Source organism: Salmo trutta, chromosome 6, assembly GCF_901001165.1.
Source record: "Salmo trutta chromosome 6, fSalTru1.1, whole genome shotgun sequence".
Lineage (NCBI taxonomy): Eukaryota > Metazoa > Chordata > Actinopteri > Salmoniformes > Salmonidae > Salmo > Salmo trutta.
The window spans coordinates 49,176,734-49,190,329 of record NC_042962.1 but is presented as its reverse complement, the minus strand read 5'-3'; the positions used below and the strand labels follow the sequence as shown (position 1 = coordinate 49,190,329).

Here is a 13,596-nt window from a genome sequence, read left to right as displayed (position 1 = left end):
CCAAAAAGGCAAAAGACCTCCTGCAGGGAACGAGGGCTGGGATTAAAGAAATTAAATATAAATATAGGACAAAACACACATCACTACAAGAGAGACAACACTACATAAAGAGAGACCTAAGACAACAACATAGCAAGGCAGCAACACATGACAACACAGCATGGTAGCGACACATAACAACACAGCATGGTAGGAAATGTTGATTATTATTCTAAGACAGCCATTTAAAGATGATTGTGTGTGTGTCCATCTGATAGTGTGTGTGTCCATTCACAGATTTCAGTACATAAACATTAGTGCACACCAGATAAGTGACAAGCGATTTGTAACAAGGAAATGTGGCCAATGCAACACATTTATAAACGTATATATTTACTAACTAACTGGTGCAGGGAATCTCCACTGTTTAACCACCAAATAAGATTACATGATTACAGTCGATGTGGACATGTGTTCCTGGGCTTAATTTGATTAAACTCCTACTTTGTGAGTGACTGCTACTGTGTAAATTAAACTTTAGTATAGAGACAATGTCCATCGCCTGCCATAGTCCAGTCTGACCTTGTGTGATAGTGTTGAACCAAGCAGAGCCTCCAAACAGTAGACTTCTACTCCCTCAATGGTGCTACTTTGTCTCCATAAATCACAGGCAAGGGTGTGTATTCATTAGTTGCATTCTGTTGCAAAACCTTTTGTCTGTTGCATAATGCTTTGCAAAATAAACTTTACCGTTTGCTTTAGGTGTGATGGTGTGGGGGTGCTTTGCTGGTGACACTGCCTGTGATTTATTTAGAAATCTTATCCAGCATGGCTACCACAGCATTCAGCAGTGATACACCATCCCATCTGGTTTGCGCTTAGTGGGACTATCAGTTGTTTTTCAACAGGACAATGACCCAACACACCTCCAGGCTGTGTAAGGGCTATTTGACCAAGAAGGAGAGTGATGGAGTGCTGCATCAGAGGAACTGGCCTCCACAATCACCCGATCTCAATCCAATTGAGATGGTTTGGGATTAGTTGGACCGCAGAGTAAAGGAAATGCAGCCAACAAGTGCTCAGCATATGTGAGAACTCCTTCAAGGCCGTTGGAAAAGCATTCCAGGTGAAGCTGGTTGAGGGAATGCTAAGAGTGTATAAAGCTGTCATCAAGGCAAAGAGTGGCTACTTTGAAGAATCTAAAATATACAATATATTTTGATTTGTTTAACACTTTTTTGGTTACTACATGATTCCATATGTGTTATTTCATAGTTTTGATTTCTTGACTATTATTCTACTATGTAGAAAATAGTAAAAATAAAGAAAAATCCTTGAATGAGTAGGTGTGTCCAAACTTTTGACTGGTATTGTACATGCATTTGTACAATACAAACTCTTGTTTTCATTTGGAGGAAAGGGTTTTTGTTGCAAAACGTTTTGCTAATGAATACACCCCAGATCAGTCCTCCCCATTTATGTGAATGCATTGTAGACACAGAAATCGGAATGGGTTACCTTCAGTAAAGTATCACCACACAGGACAACATGACTGATGATGCAAAGATGGCAGCACACAGGCCTATAAGCCATACTGTATAGTCTCTAGTCCAAGATGGATGAGAAGGGTACAGTAACTAAGACTAGAAATGTTTTTACAAAGTAAAGGTTACAACGGAGGGTTCACCCAGTTGAAATAATGCCATAGGAGCCTTTAGGTTTGAGTAGGCTGTATAGTACAGTAGGGTCTATGTGTAGACAGGACAGAGTCTGTGATGTCAGAGGGCTGGGCAGGGCCAGAAGGTGCAGTAGGCTGTCTGCTAAACAAGGATTACAGAGCAAGGGATCTCTCCCTCTCTCTAATTCTCTCCCTCGATGGTGGTGAAATGACAGTCATGTTGATGGAAGATATCTCATTTCTGGACAGAGAGAGGTAAGGACATTGTCTATTTGAAACTGATTTGTGGATTTGATTGTTGTGTAACTGCTGGACAATATGTTGGGACAGGGCTTGGAGAGCACTAATCCGTCTCGCTCTTGGAGGAGTAAAGCCTATTCTGGTTTGCATTAGCCAGTTGACCAACATGGCCCAGGCAGGGCTGCATTTAATTATGTGCTTGGTCTATTCTGAGTATATTTGCTCTATTCTAAAGAGAGATGTGAATTTAAATGTGAATTTAAGTGTTTAACCTATTCAATTAGATGCCCTGATTACCACTATCATTCAGTTTTGTATTGGTTTAAGAGGACAGGACAGAATGACTATAAAGTAAAACGTGTTTTAGTTATGTAATTGAGATGTTCACAGGAGCCCCCAGCATATTCTTCCACATTGAGTGGAGAGGGCAAGCATTCCCAAAGTGTTGGGAGTCCTAGAACTATAAAGCTAGCAACGCATTCCAGAGAGCAGCATTCACGTGTTACAGTATAGGAACGTGGTGACGAACATTTACTCACCGCTGCGGAGGAAGACATGCATTGTTGAACTCACTTCTTTAAATAGTCTGGGGTTGTCTGATATAAACTAGGGGCTTGACACTTTGCATGCTGGTGCTCAGTTTTGTCAACTACGCGTGCCACAAAACGTTTGTGTGCGTGAATATTAGGTCTCTCTTATTTGACGAACGTGTCCAGAAAAGCCGTTCCGATGTTGTCTCGTAAGTAGACTTCTGTTGTTGTAGTTTGTATCACTTTTAAACGGAAGGTAGTATAAAAGCACATGGAAGTGACATTAAAACATTCCATTTCGAACTATTGTGCCAAATACGCACTCAGTCAAAATCCAGTAATTGTCAGGTGGTCAAGTCTGGTGACAATTTCAAATTAAAACAATTTAAATGTATTTACTCTTGTTGAGTAAATCTTGTAGGATATGTCCATGTTTTTGTGTAAGAAAAGGAGGACGACTGTGGTTTTAGATTTCACATCTACATAAACATTGTATAATTCACCGTACCTCCTGTACGTAAGTATTTTATGTCAAGCACTTGGATGTGTGAGTAGCCCCAGCTTTACAAGGTGATGAATGTTTTTATTTTTTTCAGACACCATGAAGGGATGGGAAGGGTTTATCGGTTAGGCCCAGAGGGGCTCCTCTCTCAGGCATTTTAATGCCATCTCCAAAGTACTTTTAGAGTAGGAACAAGACATTTCACATAGGTCCTCAGAGGTCAGGGCCAGGCAAGACTTAGTCTGTGATAGACTATATATGCATAAGTATGTGGGCGCCCCCTTCAAATTTAGTGGATTTGGCTTTTTCAGGCACACCTGTTTTTGACAGGAGTATAAAATCGAGCATGCAGCCATGCAATCTCCATAGATCAACATTGGCAGTAGAATGGCCTTACTGAAGAGCTCAGTGACTTTCAATGTGGCACCTTCAAGGGATGCCACCTTTGCAACAAATCAGTTTGTCAAATTTCTGCCCTTCTAGAGCTGCCCTAGTTAACATTTAAGTGCTGTTATTGTGAAGTGGAAATGTCTAGGAGCAACAGCGGCTCAGCCGCGAAGTGGTAGGCCACACAAGTTTACACAATAGGATTGCTAAGTGCTGAAGCACATAGCGTGTAAAAATCGTCTGTCCTTGGTTGCAACCGAGGAATCTGGGTTTAGCCTTCTCCTGGCATGCGCCATCTGCCCCAATGCATAGTTCCAACTGTAATGTTTGGTGGAGGAAGAATAATGGTCTGGGGCTGTTTTTCATGCGCTAGGCCCCTTCATCGGTCCCCTTAGTTCCAGTGAAGGGAAATCTTAACGCTACAGCATACAATGACATTCTAGAAGATGATGTGCTTCCAACTTTGTGGCAACAGTTTGGGGAAGGCCCTTTCCTGTTTCAGCATGGCCATGCCCTCGTGCACAAAGCAAGGTCCATACAGAAATGGTTTGTTGAGATTGGTGTGGAAGAACGTGACTGGCCTGCACAGAGCCCTGACCTCAACCCCATCAAACACCTTTGGGATGAATTGGAACGCCGACTGCGAGCCAGGCCTAATCGGCCAACGTCAGTGCCCGACCTCCCTAATGCTTTTGTGGCTGAATAGAAGCCAGTCCTCGCAGCAATGTTCCAACATGTAGTGGAAAGCCTTCCCAGAAGAGTGGAGGCTGTTATAGCAGCAAATAGGGGACCAACTCCATATTATTACCCTTGATTTTGGAATGGGATGTTGGACGAGCAGGTGTCCACATACTTTTGGTCATGCAGTGTAAGTCCTGTACCACGGTGACACTTTCAGTTGACTGTGACATCCGCTTCTCACAGGATGTCATCTCTTCTCCTCATGTTGACATTGTCCCTCTGTTAGGAGATTCACCTGAGATTCAGTCAAGTCTCAGACTTTGGTTGCGTCTAGACCCCTGGGGAAGATCCATGGAGGAGAAGGAGAACCCACTGGAGAGGGAGCATACTCTTGCAGTGGTTCTACCAGGAGGCCTGGAGAAAATGGCCACGGTACATGGGAGGTAAGAGGCATACAGCCAGAATGTTTCATTGGAGCCATACAAAGTCATGCTGTGTATTTGGAACGGATTGACTGGAGTATGAAAATGGATGCAATCACTAATGTAAGTCGCTCTGGATAAGAGCGTCTGCTAAATGACTTCAATGTAAATCGATTCATTTTATATTTGAACAACATTAAAATAAATTTTAAACCATGAATATATCTCTACTGTGGACACATGTAGTACACCTGCACTGTGTTTGTATCTCTACAGTAAACCTGTGATGGACATACTGGTCACACTCTGTGCCCAGTACCACCTGAATCCATCTGACTTCACCATAGAACTCCAGTCAGCCAATAGAAACAACATCTCCTTCAAACCCAGCTCTCTGATTGGAGCCATGGAGCCTCACAGGATCCTACTGAAACCTAAAGGGGGAGAGGAGAAGATAAGGAGGCCGTACGTGCCAGAGGTAAATACTGACAAAATGCATCTGTACACACTAGCCAATCTCCAACCTAGGTCACTTTATGTACTGAAGGGATACTGTTTCCAATAGGTCACTGTACGTCTGCTGATCAACTACAAGAAGAACCATAAGGCTGTTGTGAGGGTCAATCCTAGAGTCCCCCTGGAGCAACTCCTGCCTGCGGTGTGTGAGAAGTGTGAGTTTGACCTGGAGTCCACCATTTTACTGAGAGCCAACGACTCCGAAGGACCTTTAAACCTGAGCAGGTCCCTCGATGACTATGGACTAAGGGAACTATACGCCAAGGACATGGCAGGTGAGACATGTTTTTATGTTACTCCGCTTTTGAGTTTTGGTGGCGCTGGTAGTGATGACGTACTTGTTTCATACCGAAACTGTGTTTTGGAGACTGTCTACAGAATATTATTTACCCACTGAGTGCATACTGTGTGTATACTGTAAATAGGAAAATGCTAACATGGATGTCTTTTTCTAATCTTGAACAGCTGTCAGTCCTGAAGTGGTTATCACACTACCTCCCCCCGAGGGTACAGAACTTAACGAAAATGTCTGAAAATGCCCTAAAATTTCGGCAATGAACACATTTCATTAGAATACCAGTTCTCAATCATTTGTCGTTGCTAATTTTTTTTCTCCTAGAAGCACCTGCAGAAACCCCCCCCCTACCGAGTAAAAAGGAGAAGGAGAACAGGGGATTGTTCGGATTATTCAGGAGAATTAAGAAGAAACCAGAAAAGGTACTTTATTTTACTGTCCCACAGCTTAGCTTGACCATCGTACGTAAGCAATGTGTAAGAAGTAGATTTTAGACCTTTTTGACTAGATCTGTGAATGCAGTTGTTTTTTTCCCAGCCGTGCTAGATTTGAGTGTGTGGTAGGATTTCAGTGTAGACTGACAAAGCTTTGTGATATGTGTTTTTTGCTGTGGTCTTCTTCTAAAGGGTCTCTCAGTGAGTGCCCCGGCCTCGCGTGGTCTGAAAAACCAGCGGGTGGCCGGCAACAGCATGAACTCCCTGGGTGTCCACTCCTCCAACACCCTGCCCATGGACAACACCATGGCCAAGAAAAGACGGGCACCCATGCCCCCCATGGCAGGCTCCCAAAGCGTCCCTGCTAACCTCAATGTCCAGCCGGTGAGTGACAGGTGATTAGGGAGTAGGATTTAGGGCTGTCTCTCGATACTCTTTCATGGTTTCCTTCGCTTTGTTAAGCCTGCACGAAACACAGCCCTTATTTTAAGTGTTTCTAAAATACCATATTGGAAAAACGATTGGAACCATTTCCTTGTTTGACAGCTAGGTTTTTATGGGTATTATTACACCGCTTTGGGGCTCTATATGTGAAAGGACAGGGGAGCCTTCCACCATATTGACTTCACCTGATTTGATTGCCTGATTATGCCCTGCGAGTTTAGTGGTTATAGAGAAAAGGAAGCATGTCAATACTATTGAGACTCAGCCGTAGACTTTAGACCTTAACTAGTGGTTCCAAATCATTGTTCCCTGACCACAGTGAGAATGTATGGTAGATTTAGAGGATCCTGGGTTAAACCAGTATTTGTTTCTGGTGTTTTCCAGTTGACATCTAGGAAGAAGAGGAGAGCCCCCCCGCCACCCCCCTGTGCCCCCCCACCACCATCCTCCTGTGTTAACACCCACAAAGGACCACCCCAGGACACTGAGATCAAAGGTCAGTCATATTGAATCCCTAGTTGACTTGTAATCTGAATGGTCTCTCAGTGTTGTAAAATTGAGTTAGATCAGGGATTGGCAACTTTGATGGGAATTTAAAACAGAATTTATTATGATGGGTCTGCATACCCAAATCATACACCCTCCCCACCTTGCGAGCGAAACATTTTAGCGGCCCGACTCATGACCGCAAATTTAAACAATTTACGTTTTGAAGTTAATTTCCTGCAATTCTACGATTTTTGCCATGGGACAGAGAGAGAAATGAAGTTTTACCACATTTCCTGCAATTCTACACATTTTGGCATAGGGTGGAGGCAAATGTTTTTTTTATATGATAACTGATGATCAGTGGGCCCCACCCCAGTCAGTAATTCCACCATGCTTACAACAAGTTTATATGGCTAGCTGCTAGACTAATTTACCAATAAATAAAAATATATTCTGATGTGGGATAATTGAGTGACTGCTGATGCACAAACGCATTTCGGAATTGCACCTTGTGTATTCTATTATTATTCTAACTCTCAACAGTAAGTTGAGACCCCGACTGTGTTCCTTTTTTTTTAAATGGCTCCGCGGACCTACAAAAAGGGGGCGGCTCATGGGCTGCCAGTTGCCCATCCCTGAGTTAAGAGGGTAGGCTCATGTAGAATCACGTGCTGCATATGGTGTCTGACCTGTCCTCTAGTGGTCAATATTTTAGTGGGCTCTTTCTGTTGACTCATTTCCCTGTCTGACTGGTTGTCCTGCTTGGCTGTTGGTTCTCCTTGGCAGTGGTGTTCATCTTTAGGCTGTTTAATCACAGATTAGGGCTCCCAGTAGGCGGTACTTTTCAATCCTGGTACCTGAGCAGGATTGTAGACCACTGTTCTAAGCAGTGTCCCTTCTTTCTCCCCTGCAGACGGCGAGTGAGAGCTGCGTCCTCCTTTCCTCCTCCTCCTTCCTCTGTGCTGCTCCTCCTGCTCCTTCTGTTCCACTCTCCTCTTGTCCCCGTGGTGAACGATTCTTCCTTCTCTCCACCATGTTGGTTTTTGAACTGTCATGTTTGTCACTCGGTAGTCTTTATAAGCTCTTATTTATTTGATTTCTGTTGTATTTGTTTATTTTGTTTGCTTTTACCGCCTGTGTAACCTTTTTGTTTCCTTTCTCTGGGTTTAGATGGTAGGTTTCTCAGTACAGTAACACAGATTTAGTTCCTGCCATATCATAACTGTGCCTTCTGAAGAGACGCTTCATACGATACACACCTCAGTGTAAATGACGTACAATACTTCACGAGTTTACTTTTGAATTAAACCATGAAGGGATTAGGTTTTATTGTCTCAAACGTGTTTTTTCTGTTTTCTTTGTTGTTTTTCTGTTCCTCAATTGACATGTTTTCTACCATTCACCTCTTTCTTTTCAATCATAGTTTAAACTACCTCTGTTGAGGAAATAATGTTTTCTAAGTCAGACATAGGTTGCTATTCCTTGTGCAAATGTATTCATTCGATTTTAATAAAGTGCTTTGATTAACTTGTTTTGTCAGAAACTGGGCTGTCTGTATTGTCTAAAATGAGTTACAACCACCCTAGTACTCATTTCATTCTAATCTACAATCATCTTTGCACCCTTACTTCCTATATTGCAATCCTCAGTTACTCAAACCACCAGCATCTCTCTATTCTAGGTTAACCTAACATCCTAACAGTTTCTCTGTCTTTACAGGGAATGGAGTATCACTTTACACACTGGAGGAGATGGGAGAGTGTGAGGAGGACCTGGACTCCCCATCCTCATCCCCAAACGTCTCCAGCCCTTTGACTCAGCCCCGAGTGCCCCCCACCCCCCCTTCTACTCCGTCCACTACCTCTCGTCCCTCTAGCACCTTTCCACCCTCCAATCCCTACCATCCCTCTCCTCTCTGCCCTCCCTCCCCTCCCATCCTAGGGGAGACACTAACCCCTTTCCTGCTTTGTCAAACCAGGGCCAACCTCAAGCATCCTTCGTTCCCAACCCTAAGACCCGTCAACTCCACCAATGGAGGCTCCCCTGTGTCCTTGGCACAGTCAGGTGGAAGTAAGGGATTCAGCCCCCTCGCTTTACTCCAACTCAAGACCAAGGCCCCCGGTGAGGCTTGGAGGAGTCCCGGTCTGAGGGAGGGGTTGACCACCTTCACCGTGGTGCCCCGAGGGCAGTCCCTGATGGGGCAGAGGGGCTTGGAGGCGGACCCGACCCTGACGACACAGGCCTTAGACCCAGCACAAACCATTGATGAACCCTCTAATGGTGTTGCTGAGCCTGGGTTGGCGCACCACCGGACAATGAAGAAGACACCTGTATCGCTGGAGAGGTCAGAGGTTGAGGGATCCACCCCAGAGCCTGATATGGATTCGAAATGTTCTCCTCCAGGGTTTCCAGAAGGTTCTACTGACTGGGTCATCAGTCCTCCAACTGTGTCTAGTCCTAGCGAGCTTTACCAGACCGCACCAAATTCACCAGTGGTAGTCAAGCAGGAGAGTTCAGAGATCGAGGCCCAGGAGGAGTCCAAATCACCCACAGACAGTCTAGATTCAGAACTACAGAAAAGTCTAGAGGTAGAACTCCCAGAGGAGTCAGATTCACTCTCAGAGATACCCAACCCATACGCAGCTGACCTGTTGGCCCACACCAATGGAATACCTGGAGATGAGGTGACCTCAACTCCTGAACTACTAGAGAGCAGAGGATCGTTCCGGAAGCTCAGTCTGGTGATGGACGCCGAAGAGGACCGTTTCTGTTTCCCTCCTCCCCCTCCCCCTGTGTGCTATGATAAGGAGGTGGAGGAGACGGAGCCGACCCAGTTACGAGTGAGGCCTCCTGGGGGAAGAAATCACCGCCCTCCCTCTTATCCTCCCCCTTCTCTTCCTACGCTGAGTCGTACCTTCTGTGAACCAGCAGAGGGAGACAATCAGACTAACGCCCCTTCTTCACCCAAACCATACGTGCCTGCAGCCAAAGCCCTGGCCAGAAAAACCGTCATCCCCTCCTGCTTTGCCCAGGCTGTGGCTCTAGCCGTCCGTAAGTCGCAGTCCGCCCGAAGGCCAGCACCAGACTTGCTTCCCCCCTGTTCCTCCCGTTCCGGCTCCTCACCCTCCTCCGCCTTACCGCTAACCAGTGCGGTGAGTGATGATTTTGACTTGCGCTGACACGGTGATGACATGCTGGCAAAATTTGCCAGTGTAGCAACTGGATTGGACCCACAACTGAACCATTGGTTACCCCTATCGTACTACGATGTGGTTGCTTCTATACATAAAGTTGCCATTCTTAACTTTCATGATCTCTCTCTGTGAACCTCACATGTTCCACAGGTGAACTCTTTACACCAGTGGAGGCTGGTGGGAGTGGAATGGAATGGAGTCAAACATGGTTTCCATGTGTTTGATACCATTCCATTAATTCCATTCCTCCTCCTATAGCTCATCCCACCAGCCTCCACTGCTTTACACAGGAACGAAGGGAAGGGAAGGGCATATCTTTATGTAAGTGTGTACATTCTACAGTGGGATTTTTTTCTCTCTGGAAAGACGTCATTTGTTACATTAAATGGCGACATACGCCTTTCTAAACAATCCTGCCAGGCTGGTATTCTTCTGAGACACCTTGGTGTTTGTCTGTTATCTTCATGTGTATGTGGTATATGGCCCTGTAGAATACCTCTGTGGACACGCTCACACTCTGTGTGACCCGGTGGAGGAAGGACCTAATCTAAACTGGTGATATTTGTGTCTCTTGTCCTACAGGGGCCATAATGGCTTCTTAGTAAATCTGTGAATGGAAGTTCCTGTTTAGGGTGAGGCAACTGCAGTGAAGTAGAGCCGGCCACCACATAGTCACATGACCTCCAAATGGACCCCACTTAGAGATCGACTGACAAATTCCAAAGGAGCTCAGGCCCCTTGTTTTGCACTGGGAGTCAGCACGTTATAAAAACAACGTTTATCCAAGACTTCATCCAAGAGTTTGGTTAGTGTACAGGTCATTTTATGTTCACTGAATGTTTGTTTTTTGTATCATGCTACCTGTATTATTTGGAGGCAGTGCTGCCTTATGTTATTAAGATGTTTGACTTTTATGTGAAGATGCATTTCTTATTTAACCTTGGTAGTATTTATGGGATCTACATTTTTGTACATGGAGTTTCCTGTTGACTCATTTGTGTTGAAATGTGCCAAAACCGAGATTAAATAATATGTAATTTCTTATCTTTTTTTTTTTTTTTTTTTTTTTTGTCGATCAAGGACAGAGCTCTGAAATAAGACGACTTAAAATGTTACATTTCATTCTGTACGTATCACACCTTTCTGAGTGAATAATTCAATTTTTTTCCCCCAGACATGCATTATATATATGTATGTATATGATAAGCCATACTCAACTAAAGTGTTGCTTTCTTTTACCACTTGAGGGCAGGAGCACACTTCACAGTTAACTCGTGTACAGAACCACTGAGTGAGCTGTTTTGTGATCCACACTTGATAAATGATTAGCATTGACATATCCAGATATTTAAGAAGAGCATTAATTATCATTCATTTTCTTTGTCTTTACTGGTCCTACTTTTTTAATGCATTATTGTGTTTCAGTTCAAGCCTTGTTCTATTGTCCATTATTGAGTTATGGTTGGTATTTCACAAGGATATTCTACAGGGAGCTATGTTTAAAAGAAATGTAATATTAAATCTACACGATGTGAAAAATAATGTCCTTGTTATGCGTTCTGTTGTTCAGAGTGCAACACTACAGAATGAACTGAGAATATACAGTGTTAAATCTTGTACTGTTGACATATTGTACCCCTGCCCGAAGGCTGCACTGCGTAACAGTATGCATGAGGGCTGAGTACGTCCACAGTATATTGATTCAGCTCTGGCCTTCGAGAGAGACAGCCGCCAAGCAGCAGTTGCTACATACAGTCAGACCTAGCCAGAGCAGATGCAGCCTGTGGTTAAAGCCTCTTACTACCATACCAGGGCAGAGCACTGGGATACTCTCCTCTAGCTTCATCCTTTTCACCACCTGATGGGGGGGCGACCTCTGACCCTATCGTGTTTCCACGGTGATCCCCCGGAGGATGTGTCCTGGCCCTCAAGGGCAGCGGCGATGTCAAGCGGCCGTTGTCATGGAGAATGCCATTATCGCCCCTAAGGGAGGGTCACGTCTCAAAGGTAGAGAGACACACACCCACACACACATACTGAAGCTGCCTAAAGACATCCAGTACAAGTGACAACTCTGGCATTCTCCTTCTTGCGATGAAAGGTTGCATTTCAACCTGGGCTATGTTATACACTACATGGCCAAAGTATGTGGACACCTGCTTGTTGAACATCTCATTCTAAACTCATGGGCATTAATATGGAGTTGGCCTCTCCCTTTGCTGCTATAACAGCCTCCACTCTTCTGGGACGGCTTTGCGCTAGATGTTGGAACATTGCTGCGGGGACTTGCTTCAATTCAGCCACAAGCATTAGTGAGATTGGGCACTGATGTTGGGCGATTAGGCCTGGCTCGCAGTCGGTGTTCCAATTCATCCCAAAGGTGGTCGATGGGGTTGAGGTCAGGGCTCTGTGCAGGCCAGTCAAGTTCTTCCACACCGATCTCGACAAAACATTTCTGTATAGAACTCGCTTTGCGCACGAGGGCATTGTCATGCTGAAACAGGAAAGGGCCTTCCCCAAACTGTTGCCTGGAAGTTGGAAGCACAGAATTGTTTAGAATGTCATTGCATGCTGTAGCGTTGATTTCCCTTCACTGGAACTAAGGGGCCTAGCCCGAACCTTGCAGAACAGCCCCAGACCGTTATTTCTCCTTCACCAAATTTTACAGTTGGCACTATACATTCGGGCAGGAAACGTTCTCCTGGCATCCGCCTAACCCAGATTTGTCTGTCGGACTGCCAGATGGTGAAGCGTGATTCATCACTCCAGAGAACGTGTTTCTACTGCTCCAGTCCAATGGTGACTAGCTTTACACCGCTCCAGCCAACGATTGGCATTGTGCATGGGCTTGTGTGTGGCTGCTCAGCCATGGAAACCCATTTCATGAAGCTCCTGACAAACAGTTATTGTGCTAACGTTGCTTCCAGAGGCAGTTTGGAGCTAGGTTGTGAGTGTTTCAACCAAGGACAGACGATTTTTATGCGCTTCAGCACTCTGCGGCCCCGTTCTGTAAGCTTGTGTGGCCTACCACTTAGCGGCAGAGCCGTTGTTACTCCTAGACGTTTCCACTTCACCTTCACAATAACAGCACTTATAGTTGATCAAGGCAGAAAGTTGACAAACTGACTTGTGGGAAAGGTGGCATCCTATGATGGTGCCACTTTGAAAGTCACAGACCTCTTCAGTAAGGACATTCTACTTCCAATGTTTGTCTATGGAGATTGCATGACTGTGTGTGCTTGATTTTATACACCTGTCAGCAACAGGTGTGGCTGAAATAGCTGAATCAACTCATTTGAAGAGGTGTCCACAGACGTTTGTATATATAGTGTATCTTGTCAGATGCTTATGCAGATGTTTAAAGGATGAGGGGAAACCTTTGAGATTACAACGTACTGTAAATGTAGGATCATATCGTGTCAGTCACAAGATTTAATTAATAAAGCCTTTGATTAAGCAGGGCCTTTTAGATCAAATTAAATCAAGCTTTATTTATACAGCACATTTCAGACATGAACGCAACACAATGCACTTCACAGGAAAAAAACATTCATTTAAAAACTGAAATGGGAGGATTAAGAAAAAGAATAACAAAGACTGAACAACTAAAATGCACCCTTAGGAAAAGCGAAACTAAAAAGATATCTTTTAAATTATGTCCACAGTTTCAGCCCCCCTCAGGCTATTCCAGAGGCTGGGGGCATAATAACTACAAAACTGCCTCTCCATACTTCTTGGTCCTAGGCTTTGGGGACAGAGAACCTGAGGGACCTACTGGGTACATAGCTTAAAAGCATGTCTGACA

General features: G+C 44.6%; 1 protein-coding gene across 3 annotated transcripts; it reads left to right on the top strand.

Annotated features, from left to right (window-relative positions):
• The first annotated feature begins 1,779 nt into the window (after window positions 1–1,779).
• cobll1a (cordon-bleu WH2 repeat protein-like 1a) lies at window positions 1,780–8,136 on the top strand. 3 transcript variants are annotated; one of them, XM_029756667.1, is made up of 9 exons: window positions 1,780–1,912; window positions 4,284–4,440; window positions 4,696–4,897; window positions 4,985–5,210; window positions 5,401–5,442; window positions 5,555–5,652; window positions 5,857–6,048; window positions 6,493–6,604; window positions 7,511–8,136. In XM_029756667.1, exons 2-9 carry the CDS (start codon window positions 4,349–4,351, stop codon window positions 7,519–7,521), a joined length of 975 nt encoding a protein of 324 aa, XP_029612527.1. In that variant the 5' UTR covers window positions 1,780–1,912; window positions 4,284–4,348; the 3' UTR covers window positions 7,522–8,136. The 3 variants fall into 3 exon arrangements, with proteins under 3 accessions (XP_029612527.1, XP_029612525.1, XP_029612526.1); XM_029756665.1 differs by lacking the exon at window positions 1,780–1,912 and adding an exon at window positions 2,323–2,636; XM_029756666.1 differs by lacking the exons at window positions 1,780–1,912; window positions 5,401–5,442 and adding an exon at window positions 2,328–2,636.
• The last annotated feature ends 5,460 nt before the right edge of the window (window positions 8,137–13,596 follow it).